The 17,226-nt window shown below is 37.8% G+C and overlaps 2 protein-coding genes across 3 annotated transcripts; one reads left to right on the top strand and one right to left on the bottom strand.

Moving 5' to 3' along the window:
* yipf2 (Yip1 domain family, member 2) lies at positions 1-7,853 on the bottom strand. Of its 2 annotated transcripts, none has more exons than XM_062439106.1 (9): positions 7,632-7,853; positions 7,430-7,495; positions 4,494-4,675; positions 4,309-4,389; positions 4,136-4,223; positions 2,607-2,723; positions 2,299-2,465; positions 1,846-2,028; positions 1-1,754 (listed from the first exon to the last, which is right to left on the bottom strand). In XM_062439106.1, exons 2-9 carry the CDS (start codon positions 7,458-7,460, stop codon positions 1,665-1,667), a joined length of 939 nt encoding a protein of 312 aa, XP_062295090.1. In that variant the 5' UTR covers positions 7,461-7,495; positions 7,632-7,853; the 3' UTR covers positions 1-1,664. The 2 variants fall into 2 exon arrangements, with proteins under 2 accessions (XP_062295090.1, XP_062295089.1); XM_062439105.1 differs by having other exon boundaries at positions 7,636-7,853.
* A 1,512-nt stretch (positions 7,854-9,365) lies between these two features.
* On the top strand, positions 9,366-11,664 carry timm29 (translocase of inner mitochondrial membrane 29). The gene is made up of 2 exons (XM_062439112.1): positions 9,366-9,538; positions 10,745-11,664. Exons 1-2 carry the CDS (start codon positions 9,424-9,426, stop codon positions 11,422-11,424), a joined length of 795 nt encoding a protein of 264 aa, XP_062295096.1. The 5' UTR covers positions 9,366-9,423; the 3' UTR covers positions 11,425-11,664.
* Positions 11,665-17,226: the final 5,562 nt, after the last annotated feature.

Below are 17,226 nucleotides of genomic sequence, written 5' to 3'. Positions count from 1 at the left end.
ACTCCTTAAGTTTATTAACAAAAGCCCCTAAACAGCATCACAGTAGGGAATAAATAGTTCCGCAGATGTAAACCTTGTTCCTTTAATTTACAATAAATCATCTATTTATATAAAGCGACTGAAGTCATTAAGTGAGTGGAGGTTAAGAGGCTGAGCTCTTCGTGATTCTTACAGGTAGGAGAAGCGATGTGGTGCATCAGCAAGAGTCCTTTTGCAGTTTTATACTCTATGAACACATTCATCACCTTCTGCTACAGTCTGGAACGGCTTCCTCACCCACATATATGGCTGAAGCGAGCGGCTTCATAGGGATACATTCAAGATTCAGTGTTTTGAACCATAAGATCTGTTAACAGTTGCTGGAAGCTGATGAGAGAGAAAGCACCTGTTTAGTGTTAAGTTTAGGGCACTCAAAATATGAGCGCTAATGTTAGTTTGAAGATTATGCTTGATAATAGTTCAGATAATCACAAAACGTTGAGCATGAGGTTCTGCACCACGTTTCATAGCAACAGTGAATCACAGATGAATAACATGATGGATGGTTGAATTACAGCTGTACTATTCTATACTACATACTGACTATCTATAGTATATACTATATATATATATTTAAAGTATACTGTTTTTGCAGTTAGTTTACAAGAAATCAACATATTTTGCTGTTTCATATGCAGGTAATAATTAAATATGTGTGGTGTACAAAGATAATTTGACCCTTGTGGGAGAGTAGTGAACATCAACAGTACACTCAGAAATCAAGGTTTTTTTAGTATGCATATATACATTCTGATTAGGTATCCTGTGTTGTGTCACTTTCCCAGTGTGAACACTACAAACTGAAACCTGATTAGACTAAGTGTCTACAGACATGGTTTAAAGGGACATTTCAATAGAACACAGCTATCGTTAATGTTATTAGTCTCACAGGTGCTTTACTGGAAAGTTAAAATGTCTTAATGAAATTCCACACAATTCTCTGATTTATATCTTTTTAAAATGAAAATCTTTTGATGTTAATTTGAGGACAAGGCCATGGTTAAATTAGGGAATATTAATGGGGGATTTATTGCGCTGTTTTCTGATATATTCTAAACAAATAAATGAAAATGATCAGATTCATCCAATGAAAATGAATGAAAAAGAATCTAATTAAGTCAGTATGGCAGAAGATGCATGAGGAACAAGATCACGCACACAAGGGGGCTTTGTCATTTTCTTGGTTGCTCATTAATATCTCACACGAAGTAATAATTATCAACAACGTGGGTTTCGTATTGTGTTACTTGATGAGTCTTTGTTTTTTCAGCTTGTGTTTGAATCTTGCTGATGATGAATCGAGGGGGAATCACAGCATTGAGGGAGCCGTGCCAGACCGCTGAGATGCACCACATCCTGAAAACATCACAGTCGAAATCTAAAGTTATTGCAGTGAACACGTGCTACTTCAGTCACAGTTGAACCAACCTCGGGATAAATTAGACAGACGGACGACCACACACACACACACCCATCCCAATACTTCCATCAGGGGAGCACAGAACACATCACACGACGGCAATAATAAACATTGCCTCAATCGGTCGTGTCTGTACATGATTTTTATATCTGCACGTGATTCTAGATGACACAAGACACCTAACGCCACTCTTGCTTCTTATTGGTCAGTGGGATTTGGTGGTTAATGTTATGTGAATCGGTGCGGTTGTAGAGGCCGGCGTTGGGACATGTACTGCCGTCTGGAAGAAGTACATCTGAAAGAAAAGAGAAGACATCAACTCTCCACTTGAGGTTAAACATGTGATATCTGATATCTGAGGCTATAGATCCACGCAGCTCACTCACCTTACAGCCGATGGCCAGCAGCGTGTGTAAAACCACTATGGTCGCAACTGTAGCGATTGCCATCACCTTGGTGTCGTCACGGACAACGGGCCAAAAGGTGAGGACCAGGACTGAGCCGGAGATAACCATTGCGATCAGGATCAGTGTCCAGCGCAGCCACTCAAATGGGATGATCCACAACACCTGTAGAAGACAAGAGTTGATGTGACCTGGTGTGTTTGCTTATTCAGGCTGGTGTGAGACGTGTCAATCAAACTCTGGTACCCCCTGAAAAATGGGGGTGTTGTTGCAAGCAAATACTGGTGTGGTTTGTTTGTGCTGTGAACGCAAAACAGAAAAACAACACATGATGCTCTCTGTCGGTAGAATTTGACTGTATAAATCCAGCTTATCATGATCCTGAGATCAATTGATGACAGTAGAATTGAAGCTCAGGAGAGTGGATGGGCTCACCGAGGTGGGGATGTAGATAAAGAGGGAGTAGCCATAGACACACACGGTCTCCAGGAAGGAGTAGCCTCCAATCTGCCTCTCAGTCCCTTGCCGCCACGTCAGGAAACCCCACAAACCAATCGGCACCAGCCAGGCGTACATGAAGATCACTACAGCAGCTATTGTTACTGCGAGCGCAAGAGACGAGAAGTTAAGATTCAGAGGTGAAGTAATGTTTTTGGTGAGTCGTGAAATTTGGACGGAACAAAAACATGATGTCACATGTACAGAGCATTACTAATGTTGGGGTTGACTAGTAGAGGACTGACCTCTGTGGAACTGTGGTCTGTAGTGGTATGAAGGGTTTCCCATCTCACTGAGGAATGTGGACAGATTCCCACTGATCGCTACGGAGAACACGAGAGTCACACAGATCCAGAACGGACCTGCAGAAACACACACACATTTAAATTTCCTACCTTTCACTTCCTGACTTAACCTTCTCCAAAACTGATTAATGCTACAATGCGACTGACTCAACTAAATACTGCAGTGTGACCTTCAAATGTCGATATTACACTGCCGCTTAAGTTTTCAACAGCTGAGCTTTCTTACAACTACTTTGTGCAATAAAAAAGCAGCTTACAGTCCAGCTGCGTGGCTTAATATTTTTTTTAGAATGGGTGTGGAAGACAAAAAGTGCAAAATCTGTAAACTAAACTCTGCCGGAAGTCTAACAAATAGCTTCAGCAGACATGTAATGCAGTGTTTGACAGGTGGAGCAATAAGCACAGAAGGCGACCCAAATATTACAACTGAATGTGCCCATGTCTAAAATCCACCAAAACAACATCTGGCACAATTTCCCTCCCTGACACTGCAAACAGTACTAACTTCAGAAATCACATAAAAACCACAATAAAGATCAACATATAACCACTCATATATATTTAAATTGTTAAGAGGATATGCTAAAAAAGAAAAACAGGTTCAAATTATTGTGTGTTTAGAATTATGTTATTTTATCTGAAAGAAAGACAGATGGTCACTAAGGACTGTAAGTAAGTACGAAAGTGCTGAAAAGAAATAATTAAGAGTACCTAAACAGTACCTAAAGTAAGTGAGTAAATTAAATGAGTAAGTAAGCATGTAATCTGTTATATGTACCCTAAAACTAGAGCTCCAGCATTTAACCTAAAGTAGATCAAGAACACTACAGATGATGGTCCATCATTAGGATGATGATGATGAAAAATATTAAATATAAAAAAGAGACAAAGTGAAAATACAAGAGTCCATAAGTTATTGTTTCAACTTAATAAAAAGACCTCCAACATTATAAATGAAGAAGACCAAAGGATTCACAGATGCTTTATGATTAAAGACCATCTGAGGCAACTTATACCAAATGCTATAATTAAGTAAGTAAGAGAGTAAGTAACTGCTGTAAGGAAACGAGTAGGTAAGTACATTTTTTATATGACCCCTTTCTCAAGCAGAATATCACAAAGTGCTTCTCATGAATAATGAGTAATACTTCTACAAAAATACTAGTACATCATCTATAATACATTAAAGAAAAACATCCCTCTACTTAGTATTTATGAGCTAATAAATAAACATTGAATATGCATAACTGGATGCTGTTATATAAACATAATCAATGACAACATACTTAATACAATAATATGAGAAATGTATGTGTTCATAGAGGAAAGTAGACAAACACTTCAAAAATCCTAAAATCATATCAAATAACAACTACAATATAGTGAATTATAAACCAGATGTGAAGAAACCATCTACATATATGCTACAATAAATGTCTAATAGGTGAATATTGTCTCTCCCGGCTTACCGTACAGATCTGGATTACTCCTGAGGTGGTGTTTGACGAAGTTTCTTCCAGGTAACGGCATTACTGAACCTTTCACTCTGTCCAGAACCTGCATCACAAGCACAATCCAAGCTAAAACAAGCTGCTGTGATGAAATATGTTTCTGGGCTTTGTTTATTATTATTTTTAAATACCTGCATTGTGTCCACATTGAAGAATGACTGATAGTACTCAAAGGTCCAGAAGCCTCCAGTTGGTTTCTGTCCTCCTAAGAGCTGAAAGCACACACCAATCTCTCAGCTGTTGTAGACTCAAAGCATTAAAACTCTTAACAAGTGTTGTGGTGACATACAATACGTCTCTATACACAGAAACTCACCTCTGAGCTCTCCTCCTGACCCTCCTCATCTTCTGAAAGGTCTAATTTCACATCTTCTCCTCCTCCTGCTCCTCCTCCTCCTCCCACTCCTCCTGCTGCTGTGGTGACGGTGTTTGAGGCAGATATACCGAGTGTGGACGCCCCCGGGTCTGCAGACAACAGCTCTGCTGCCTCCTCAAACTCTACACACACACATCAGGAGAGAATGGGAGTCAGTACTCAGGTAATCCACTTGTTTTCTATGGGCTGATGAGGGACAATGAGCAGACACATGATAATAAAGGACGGACGGTTTGGAGCGTTTGAGTCAGCTATTTTTTTTGTTGAAGTTACAGAATCTTTGAGTGGTGATGTAGTTGTGAGCTGAGACAGATTCAATCAAAGCTGTTAGTAGGATTGAGGAGGGTAGCTAAGATTTATCTCTTCCATATTCTAATGTAATATGACTCAAATTTCAATAAGAACGAGTGATTAATAATAGACCTGTCACGATAACTACTTTTATTGAACGATATATTGTCTCAGAATGAGTCGCGATGAACAATGTTATTGTCATTTAAAGATCATTTTATACCACTGATGTAATAATAATAATAATATATTAGCATTGAGAGTGGGCGGTTTTCTAAAGCCCAAAGAGAAATCGTCAAATTGATCGTTTTGTTTAACCAACAGTCCAAAATCCAAAGATATTCAATTTATTATCACATTAGACTACAAAACACAGAAAATACTCATCCTGGCTATAACAGGGTTAGGATTCACTGATGTTCACAGAGAATTTTAAAATCACTAGACTATTTCTTGCTTTTTTTGCTTTAAAATACCAAATGATTAATAATCTGTTGTTGACTGATTATTGCAGCTCTACATGAAATACAACCAATAAGCAAAAACTGCCTCTGAAAAAGGATTACATGAATCACATGGTCTCTTAAACCTCATTCCATCCTGGGAAGCTGTAGCCGGAACTGCACCTGAGTCTCCATCCAGCTGCTGCTCCCTGTAGTAACCATCTCCTGCCACTAGATGTCACTGCACCTGAGGTTTCGTGTTATTCCTCACTTAAACAATAACTCAATAATGGAAGTCAAATATCCTCTCCATCAACCTGGATTGTATCTGACAAAACTCAAACATAACTTTCAACAGTATATTGAAGTGATTGTGCAGCTTGTACATCTAATCATTAAAAGCACCTCACAGTAACAGTAACGTCAAATATACAAAACAATATACAAGCTGATATAACACTGTGTAGTTTAGACAAACATCTCACAATTGATACATTCTCTTACTTTACTTTATTATTATTATTATTATTATTATACCTTTTTTATTTACTTCATTTATCACTGATGCTCCATACATAGGATCTGTTTCTACTGAGGCTCTTAACTTTCACCCTGTGTGTATAGATGTGATTTTATTCATCTGTTTCTTTTGTCTTTCTATTTTTTTATCCTAGTTTTTAGTCTAGCTTTTATTAAAAACTATCTCTTTTATTTTACTTTGTTTTTTTAATTTATTTTAACCTTGTTTTTTTTTACTCCAACTTTTAATAAACTTTTTCTCTTATTCTCTTATTTATATTTATTTTTTTATCCTATCCTATTTATTATACATTTTTAAAATTATTTTCTTTTGCATGCATTGGTCTAAATTTGAGTTTTTCTTCCTTTTCTTTATGTTGTCACTTGTTCTGTCTTATTATCAGCTTTGTCAATCAACTGTGAAGCACTTTGAACTACATGAACCTGTATGAAAGCTGCCTTATAAATGATTGGTACCTTTGATATTTAGCATGTGAGGATCTACACAGTGATCATTTGACTGAACATGTCTTTAACTTACACACTACACCAGAGACTCACTGCAGTGCTTTCTGTTCACAGTGCGTGTGTGAAAGCGGGAAATCTACATACTTTATTTTGAAAATGATGGTTTTCATTCAACTCAACTTCTAGACTGCTAGAGAGAGAAAGAAAACCACCTCAGGGCATCATTAAAGGCCAATAACTAAAAGTGTTGGAAGTTGTATATGTATGGTTAGAGGATGAAGTTCTGCATTGTACACAGAGGCTAGACCATTAAATACTTTGACGAGAAACAACAGGATTTTGTCTTCGTTAAAAGGACATGTTCACAGTTTTTCAAGTCTGTCTTAAATCAGTCAGGAACCCAACTGAACATTGAAACCTGTGTAATCATTCCTCCTGCTCATACTGACTATTAGAAGATCCCTTTAAAATGCACTTATTAAAAATGTAAGTGATGGAGGACTAAACCACAGTCCTCCTTCTGTGTAAGAAATTAATCTTTTTTGTCTCACTCATCTCACAACTCTAATTTCAAGGATATTGTCATTCCAGAACATGTTGGTACATGAAAGGGAACAAAATTAGGTACTCAAGTATCGCTTTAGATAATAGCAGTAATAAAACAATAAAATCAGAGCTGGGAGCCAGAGAAGCTGCTGCACTGCTGCGTGCCGACATGTCCATAAATGTCCAGATGATATCCTTCAACGTTACAGTGTTTTTAGTAGCAAAGTAGCCCCTCTTTTTGTTAGTATACTTCCACCACAGCTCAACAGGGAAACACTAAGAGGGAATTTGATGCTAAAAAGACTGTAAATGTGTCAGATATCACTTGATATATGACTAACTCAGACTGCTGAAGCTGAATAGAAGCTGATCATCTACTTTTAAATGACTGTGTGGACACACTGTGGATACAGTCCTCCATCACTTCCATTGAAAGCACATTTGAAGGAGATCTTTTAATAGTCAGTATGAACAGGAGGAATGATTACAGAGAGGAAAACCTCTTTACAGTTCATATGAATACCTGATTGATGGTTTAAGACACACTATAACATTTTGAACCCTATCTTTTAATGAAGGTGAGAGTGACTTTAATGAGGTTGTATTTACCTTGGAACTGTAGATCATTAGGACTGGCCATTTCTTCAGTGAACAAACAGCAACCTCATGTAGGACCTATAAGAAGATGACAGCAACAACCATATATAGCTTATCCGTAATTTTCTACGTATAGTATTAGTACAGGTAAGCCACCCTGCCGTGGATTTATCAGTGTAGCAGTGATGATCAGTACAGCATATGTTAAGCCCACCGACCTGTCCGCTGCAGGATGTCTCTGATGATGACGGCGTGACAGCTAATACAAGCTAAATTAGCTCGTATTTAGCATTTGTTTGACTATGTTGAAGGTAGCTAATGTAAATATGTAACGACACGGTTCATGTAAGTAGGCTACACATTGAATAAACTGACAGAAAAGAACAAAAGTCTCTTACAGCCTGTCTCTCAGAACTAACGTGGCTCCAGTCCCCGGTTAGTCCAGCTAACGTGTCATCCGGGTACACGTCACCACGTAAACAAAGCCGTCACGTGAGCATCCGTTTCTTGCGACACGCGGACTACGCATGCGCGCAGCGGAGGGACCTCGATGTTTTTTTAAATTTAAATTTAATTTAATTTTATTTGTTTATTTATTTATTTGGGGACCTAATTGTGCTAACGTTTTTTTTAAAGCGTGTTGATCTAAAATAGGAACGTTATTTAAGCTCACAGTGGCTAAAATAGATTTGTATTTAGGAATTGTATTTAGAATTTGTATTTCCGAAAGCTATTTACTTTACAAGCAAATTTTAAAGTAATACAATACTAATTTTACTACTACTACTACTTACAATAATAAAAATAACAACAATAAGAATAATAATCATAATCATCATCATTATTTTAAAACCATCTAGGATTCAAACGTTTTTAAGATGGTGCTGATGATGATGATAATTGAAAGATAAGATAAGATATTATTTTAATAGTACCACAAAGGGGACATTTAAATTATTGCAGCAGCAAAGTGGATAGTGAAAATATAGAACAGGGTCAATAAAAAAAGAATAAAGAACAATGAATAATAAGTGAGTACAAACGCAGTAAAAAAAACCCAATAGAAGTAAAAAAAAATATGGCCACAAAAATATGGTAGAATAATAGTAACATCATGTACAAGAGTAATATTGGTGTTGAGTGACTGAGTTATAATATACCTGAGTTTGATATTATTATTGCACAGATTTAAAGTGTAAACAACCATAATATTATTATATAAGATAAGATAAGATAAGATAAGATAAGATAAGATAAGATATTCCTTTATTAGTCCCACAATGGGAACATTTGCAGTGTTACAGCAGCAAGTGGACAGTAAATATAGAAGGGCATCAATAAGAAAGAATAAAGAACAATAAATAAGTACGAAAAATAATAACAATAATAGTAGAGTATATAATTAATTACATTATTTACAGCACAACAGTGATATTGGTATTGAGTGGTAATGTACCAGAGATGATATTGTTATTGCACATATTAAAGTGAAGTAGAAAAAAAAGTATATTATATATATATTGCACAGTTGAATTGAAATAGGTATTATACATGAAATACTAATATTGCAAAACACAATCTTAGTGGTGATAATTGATATACAGTGTTTATGTTTCATGTGTTCATAATTCATTTGCAACTTTAGATTTATGATAGTTTCATTAGACCATACAGATAATACTTTATACTGCTTTGTACTTGATGGTGTCACTTTTACGTAATCTAATGTTTATTCTTGAGAAAAAAGCGTACTGTATATTGTGCAGTTATGTAAAAAAAAATCAAAGCTAAATACATATTTTTAATCATTCTATAACTAATATAACTAATTCATAATTATCTGGTAAAGCGTAACAGCAAGCGGAACCTTTCCGAGGTAGTACTATCTGTCGGAAGAATAACATCGACCCACCGCCCGGACGCCATTTCCCTTTTTCCCCTGCTGAGCGACCACGGGGATGATAGTGTGAAGGTGACAGGAGGCAGGAGAGTGAAAAGCTGCTGAAATGTCTTCGTCATTTATAGCGAGGAGGCTGCTGTGTGTAGCGGCAGAGACAGCAGCTTCTCCCGCTACTCCCGCCTCTACCAGCCGCTGGGAGAGACTGAAGAACAGTAAAGCTGGTGAGAAACTGAGCAACACTATACTACTAGTTACTACCACTATACCGTACACAGTGGTTAATCTATACTAGATTTACACGAAAAGCTTAACACTGTTTTATAAACGAATTTTTAGAAATAATTAAAGATACACTACAGCAATTTTTAGGCGTGACTTTAATCAGCAGGCGGGTGTCCATTAGAACAGTAAAGAGGTTTTTCTCTGTGTAATCATTCCTCCTGTTCATACTGACTATTAAAAGATCTCCTTCAAATGTGCTTTCAATGGAAGTGATGAGGACTGTATCCACAGTGTGTCCACACAGTCATTTAAAAGTAGATGATTAGCTTCTATTCAGCTTCAGCAGTCTGAGTTAGTCATATCAAAATACATTTATGCACAGAAGGAGGACTGTGGATTTTGTCCTCCATCACTTCCATTGTAAGTGCATTATGAAGGGATCTTCTAATGGTCAGTATGAATAGGAGGAATGATTACAGCAAGAAAAACATGTTCATAATATCAATGTGGCTCCTGACTGTTGTTTTAACTCCAACCTGGTGTCCAGCCCTCATGTGTCTGTCTGTTCAGTTGGTGCCACTAGCAAACACCTCCATCAGTTAAAATGAAAACCCTACTGTATGTCACATGCTATTCCTGGAAAACACACACACACACACACACACACACACACACACACACACACACACACACACACTCACACTCATAGCTTTCTGAATAGCAAAACATTACATACAACAAAGACACACACCTGAAGCTGCATGTTCAAAGTAATCAGTTGTTTTGTTAATAAAGTGTTAAAAAATATTGAAAAATTACAGTTTTAATTTTTCAAGCTGATGTCTTCAAATGTCTTTTTTTTTGGTCCGACAAACAGCCCAAAACTAAGATATTCAGTTTTTTGTTTCGTGTGACAAAGAAAAACATAAAGTTATCACATTTGTGAGGCTGAAAACAGTGAATAATTGACATTTTTGCGACGATTAATCAATTAACAAAATAGTCACTGATTCATTTTTTGTCTGATTGTTGCAGCTCCACATTTGGCTGTCGTTTTTTTTCAGTTTATACATTATATATTATATTTATATTTATATTGTATGTATAATATTGGCTTACGTGTTTGAATTGAAAGCCCTCAGGTCCCCAGTGGTGTGTGTTTAGGAGCCCATGCAGGACTAAGTTTCTTCTCTTGTTTTCTTCAGGTGTGTGGTGTCGCGGCTTGGTCACAGACTACAAAGAGGCGGTTCGGGAGATATTTGTTGGTGCCTGGGAGCGACCGGTGAAAGCCTCAGTATACATGTCTCTGCTAGGCGGAGCCGGGGCCTGTGTCTACAGTAAACCCGATGACTCGTCCTTTGATGCCACCCTGCTGGAGTACTCCAATCAGCTGGGTCTGCTGTCCCCGTGGATCCGGAACGGTGCCTCCGATGGCCACGTACAGAATCTTGTCAAACTTCGCAATGATGGCCGGCTGCGCCACACCAGTCTAGGTCTCCTGTCTCTGGTCTACCACGCCGACTATGACCCTGACACCACGCTGTACGAAGCCCAGTGCTCCAACCTGTCAGTACCTTGGAGGGAGATCCCCGGACGAATGCTGGACGTTGGCTTCGCCGGCCGCTGGTGGATCCTGGACTCAAAGATGAAGGACTTCGACGTGAACGAGGAGGAGTTCAAGCAGCTGCCCGAGCACATGAGGGTAACATCGACACCTACTGTTCAGGAGGTGGAGAGGAGTGAGAGATTGCACAAAGAGTCGTGGTTACCGCTGAAGGTGGAAGAAGAAGAAGAGAAAGAAACGAACGTAGTAGTGATGAAAGAGGACAGTATCAGTGAAGAGAGCCAAATAGAATCACTGAAGGAGGAACAGACTCAAGCTTAAGTGTTGTGTGGAGCAGACTTTTCACTCAGTAATGACAAAATTAGTCTCATTTTTCATGCAGCATTGGATTCCACAAACCACTTTTAGCTTAATATGTACTAGATATGAACTGTCCAGCCTCTCAGCGAAAAAGGAAACACTCAGATTTGTTTTAATTCCAACATGTTTTTTTCTTTAACAGGAAGTTTTTTGAATAATTTCTACCATGTGTCCCATGTGTCAATAAATCTGTCAGCTGAAGCCAGACGTCTCTTGATTTTTTTGTCTCGCTCATCTCACAACTCTAATAACGAAACTATAAAGACCTGTAGGCTTCACAAATTAAAGTTGAATTGAACATACAGTAGCCACGAAACTCACAAAAGCCCCTTTATAGAGTAAGTGTTTTGTGTGTCCTTTATGGGCTACTGTAGAAACATGGCGGTGCAACATGTCCTCTGTGGAAGAGGACCCATTCCCTATGTAGATATATAAAGGCTCATTCTAAGGTAACAAAAAACACAATTCTTATTTTCATGGAATTGTACACCAATTCAAACTCAATGTTATTGTCCATATCTGCTAAGTCCGTTCCACTAGATGCCACTAAATTCTACACTCTGTACATTTAATTAATTATTTCCCCATATATCCTGTTGCACTTTCTACTTTTTGCACCTGTGGTTGTTAAAATTGTGTCTCTGAGCAGCTGACACTAAAAGCTGACATTTACCAATGTATTACTTTAGATGCTTTATGTGGGATTACATTGAATGTGTTTCAATGAGTTATGAGTTTGGGATATACAAGTTATGTATCATAACTATCCTGCTCTCCCAAACCAGGATAACATCTTTCCCAGATTTGTGAATTCAGTTATGCTGCCTGAAGTAATCGGATGGAAACTGGTATTTAAACACCTCCAGAACACTGTTGAAGCTAAACAGGGTTCATCATCAAATGCTCAGCTGGAAATGAGAGCGGCTAAGGTATGAAAACTCAAACACACACTTGGATCTACACAATGTACTGCAAAATCTCAACATTATTACAAGTTTAATTCGTTGATTGACAGACTCTGCCCACCGCAAGTCCCCACTACCAGAAAACTGGATCTCATTAGTATAATTTGTAGCAGAGATACCAGGTTTCTCATCTGTGATGTAAACAAAGTACCATGAATATGATAAAAGCGGGTTTATCTGAAGCTAATATGAGATTTCAGCAGCAAGACATTTGAAGTGGATAACTTCTAAAGATAGTCTTTTTAGTACAGTATTCCCCATTTCCGTTTCCCCGGGCAGTGTTTCTTTATGGAGAGTTATGCTTGATTTGACTAATTTGGATGCCTGAGGTATCACATTAGCTTTTGATAAACTTTAAATCAAATATTGTGCAGATAGAGGACTGTGGATTTTGTCCCCCATTCCTTCATTTAAAATCCTACTTTGGTAAGGTACTGAAGTATAATTAGCTCATAAAGGGTAAGAGTACTTCACTCTGCAGATAAATGGCTCCTGCAACTGATATATTATTATGTTTATACTGATGCACCAATGAATAAGAATCATTTTTCTGTTGTGGCAGCTCAAGATGGTGTTACTTACAGAACAGTTAGGTAGTTCACTTCAATGGTTTCCAACCCAGAGGTCAGGCCCCTCCAAAGGGTCACAAGATAAATCTGGGGGGTCCTGAGATGATTAATTAGGTAGGAAAAAAGAAAACACAAGGTCTTGCTACACAATTTGTTTTTTTTACTTTTCATTGCTTTCTTTTTGGTTAAGTACCTGATCATTTGACCTCTCTGGACTTTTGGTTGAACTAATAACAAAACAACTATAAGTTGTTCTGAAGTGTGACGAGGTGCCCTAACCATACCCTGCTTTATTGTAAGGGGTCTTTAGCCAGAAAGGTTGGGAGACTAGTTTAATTAAAGTTACTGCACTGTATTTTATAAATGTTTTTTAAAGTAATAAGTATGGCTATCAAATAAATGTAGGGGAGAGAAAGTATAGTCCAGTATATGAAGTAGCATTGATCTAGTACTTGAGTAAATGTACTTAGTTACCTAACATGCACCTTTTTACATTTGTGCTTATTGTTAAAGAGTGTAAGATTGTAGTTACATGATTATTGCAGGTACAGTATGTCTCTCAGCACCTCTGTGTAAATTAATAAATCACTTGGTTGGTTCTACAAATACCCTGAGAGGGAGTCTCACATTTACTGTGACCTCCTGGACTGATAACCCAACCAAGTCAAGAAGAAGATTAAGCCATAATGGGGTCAAAGGTGACTCATGATGTCGCTAATATGACTCACCAACAGGGGCTATCAGATGTCACCTGGAGGAAGTCACAGGTCAGGGGCCAGCCTGCGGTTTTCAATAGTGAGCTGACTGCTACTGGATTACTGATCGGCCTGTCCAAAGACTGGTGTTGTTGTTGGTTTTTGCCACCAGAGGGCAGTGTGGGGCAAAATAATGTATGAGCCCAGGCCCAGCAAAATTTCCCTTAGCATGTAAAGGCATTGAGGACTCTCTGTCATCTGTAGGTTTAATTTCACTGGATGTTGCTTTTTAACCACAATTTCAAACCCTTGTATACAATACAATACAAAATCAAACAGCAGGAAGCTGGTCTGCTGAAAGTAAGATTGCTTTATTCTACAATGATTTTAGCACTCAGTTGATTAAGTGCTACTAGTGGGAGAATTCAACAATCTGAAAATGGAGCTTCAGAATCACTTCAACATCTGCTCTCTGATGTTGGAAGCTCAGTTTCATTTCATTTCTAAAAATACTGAAAGAACACATTAAAAAAAAGTAATTACTATAATCCTGCTCAGTAGTGAATTAACAAGTGACAGAAGAAAGAGGAAGAAAACCAAAACATCTTAAATAATTGATGATAGCCATCAGTTTTGGGTCACTGAACAAAACAATCTCACCTCAAGGTCCATTCAGAAACTTTTCTGGAGCTTTCAGTTTTCATCATCATCATGAAAAGTATTGTGCAGGGCATCTTGGTTGCATTGGGTTAAGATTAGAACTAAAACAATTGGTTGAAAAATAATGACATCTGAACTTTTGGAAATGGTGCAGGGCATGTTTCACTATTTTCATGCATTTTATAGACCAGATGGTTCAGGAAACTTGCTTTGTGGCCAAAATCAACAAATTATAGCAAGGATGGAGGTTCAGGTGAGCTGACTGCAGATGGTTTGAATAGTAGCACATTACCTACTGGTTATTATCCATGTATTTTCTCATCACTAAATGACACATTTGTTTAAAAGATAAATTAAATAACATGTTAATATCTCTTTAAAATCTGAGAAAAATACAAGATATGATACATGATACAAGTCCCGTTTCAGTTAAGGTGTATTAGCAAATACTTAATAAAACATTTTTGCAGAGTCAAGATCAATATGTGTGAATGGGCCAAATATGTCCCTACCAAAGTTAAAACCAAACCCATGTCCTTGTGATCTACAGTGCTAGATATTGTTGATTTATTACTTATTACTGGCATTGTCCCCAGAAGCTGTAAGATTGCTGTGGTTAAGCCTCTACTTAAGAAACAATGCCTCGACCCAGGGTTTCTTAATAACTATCGACCACTCTCTTATATACCATTCTTTTCTTAAATACTAGAGAGAGTTGAGTCTAAGCAACTTCCAGCTCATTTGAAAGAAAATGATCTATATGAAGCCTTTTAATTGGCTTTTAGGGTGTGTCACTCCACTGAAACTGCTCTAACTGCAGTGGTAAATGATCTTCTACTTGCTATTGATTCAGAATCCATCTCTGTGCTTCTATTACTGGATCTCAGTTCAGCCTTTGACACCATTGATCACTGTATACTATCTAGCTATACTATCTGTATACTCTCTTGGTTTAAGTCCCCATTATCTGGTAAGAACACAGTGTGTCTGCTATAATAATATTACATCAAAATTCTCTGATGTTAAATATGGAGTACCTCATAGCTCTGTTCTTTGCCCACTAAATTGGAGGCCTTCTTGACTGCTGTGAAAAATTTGATGTCACTAGGTTTCCTGCTACAGAATTTGGATAACACTGAGATGCTGGTTGTTGGCCTTGCTTAACACAGACACCAATTTGATCAAGTAACTAACCCTCAACAACTGTGTGATTTCACGTGTGTCGCAGTCACTTAACCCAATTTCTACACCAATTCTTGTCTTGCTTCATTGGCTGCCTACTCATGTGAGATAGGACTTTAAGGTTCCTCTGACGATTTATAAAATCCTACATGAGCATGCCCCATCATACCTGTATGATCTCCTTAAACCTTATATTCCATCTCAAGCTGTTTGCTCCTGCAGGGCTCCTGTGTGTACCCAAAGTTAAAAAGAGGTCAGCACTCAGCAGGGCCTTTTCCTATCGGCCCGTTATTATGGAATAACCTCCCTGCTGATATCAGACAATCTGAATATGTTGAGTCCTCTAAATCTAAACTTAAATCTAATCTTTTTGCCTTGACCTACAATTAGCTGCCTTCAATTGAGTACTTCGTGACCTTGTACTGCCAAGTGGGTCGGTTTTCGTCTCAATGAATTTGCTAAGTGCTGTCCTGCTCACCAGTTTATTGATTATTGCAACTGTTCTGATAACCATTGCATGTTTCTGACCTTCTGTTTTTATGTTCCACAAGCAAATGATTGTCTGAGCTGTGTGCCACTCTGTCTTCTCTCCCTCTTTCACCCTATTTTTTCCGTCTGTCCTCTCGTCTCTCAGGTATCTCTTGCTTGACCAGAACCTATCCTGGAACCACTCTGCTTCCTTGGCTGTTTGTGCCATTTTCTGAAGTTTTGGATCTGGTTCCCCATCCTGCAGGAGTTCAGCCTCACCTTATGTCTCTCTTTTGTGTGAAAAATGTCTTTCCCTTATCTCTTTTCCAGTGTACGTGAATGGTGTGATTTCAGTCTCCCTAGTGTGCATGTGTAGTCTGTCCTTCTGCCAGGTCTACATGTTGATGGAGGTGATGTGGCTCAGGTCCTACTCTGTTCTGGTGGGCCAGAAACTCATTCCATCTTCCACATTCCACCTACTTGGTTTCCTCCTAATCACATTCTATATATTGTAAAATCCATTATAATTGTGTTATCCTATTCAATGCTGTATTCTGTAATTTGTGTTCCATTCCTTTTATGCATGAACATTATTTAGATTAACATTCCTTTTATTGAGATTTGTTTTAAGGCTTTTTGCCTTTATTTAAGTAGAGAGGCGGACAGGAAACAGGGAGAGAGGGAGAGGGGAATAACCTGCAGCAAAGGTCCCTGGACAGGTTCAAACCAGGGACGCTGCGGTTATGTGGCATGCGCTCTAACCACTCGACCACCGAGGCACTCCCAGAGTAACTTTTTTTAAATTTTTACTTTCAAACTGGTGAAAAATTATGCCAATAACTTTTTTCAATATATGCTATTTTGAGGGAGTTACGTATCTGTCCAGTGCAGTGGACAACATGTATTAATGGTAAAAGAGTATGTTATAATATGTTTTTGCTTTTCAGCCGTAAACTGTATCATAATTTTAATTAATTTTAAAATAATAATAAAAATAAGGCAGAATCGAAATTCTGGTAGAATATACCCTTTGGCGCATAGCATCCTCGAGAACAGACAGATGTATTTTCAGTCACAGAAATTTTTTAATAAAAAAACAATAATTAAAATCAGGATAAAATATTGTTGCGCCTCCTCTTCCTCCCAACATTTTGAATTTATGATGCAACAACTCATAAAGACAGAGATACATAGATAATAATCGAATGGAATTGTAGACAATGC

The sequence above is a fragment of the Scomber scombrus genome, chromosome 18, assembly GCF_963691925.1.
Source record: "Scomber scombrus chromosome 18, fScoSco1.1, whole genome shotgun sequence".
Lineage (NCBI taxonomy): Eukaryota > Metazoa > Chordata > Actinopteri > Scombriformes > Scombridae > Scomber > Scomber scombrus.
The sequence above is the reverse complement of the archived record's forward strand: the minus strand, read 5'-3'. Positions and strand labels throughout refer to the sequence as shown.

Excerpts from the sequence above, each read along its gene's own strand:
- yipf2 (XM_062439106.1), bottom strand. The coding sequence starts at position 7,460 with ATGGCCAGTCCTAATGATCTACAGTTCCAAG. Across the intron at positions 4,224-4,308 it reads TCAATGTGGACACAATGCAG|GTTCTGGACAGAGTGAAAGG; the intron begins GTATTTAAAAAT and ends CTTGTGATGCAG. Across the intron at positions 2,466-2,606 it reads CAGACCACAGTTCCACAGAG|TAACAATAGCTGCTGTAGTG; the intron begins GTCAGTCCTCTA and ends TTGCGCTCGCAG.
- timm29 (XM_062439112.1), top strand. The coding sequence starts at position 9,424 with ATGTCTTCGTCATTTATAGCGAGGAGGCTGCTGTGTGTAGCGGCAGAG. Across the intron at positions 9,539-10,744 it reads ACTGAAGAACAGTAAAGCTG|GTGTGTGGTGTCGCGGCTTG; the intron begins GTGAGAAACTGA and ends TGTTTTCTTCAG.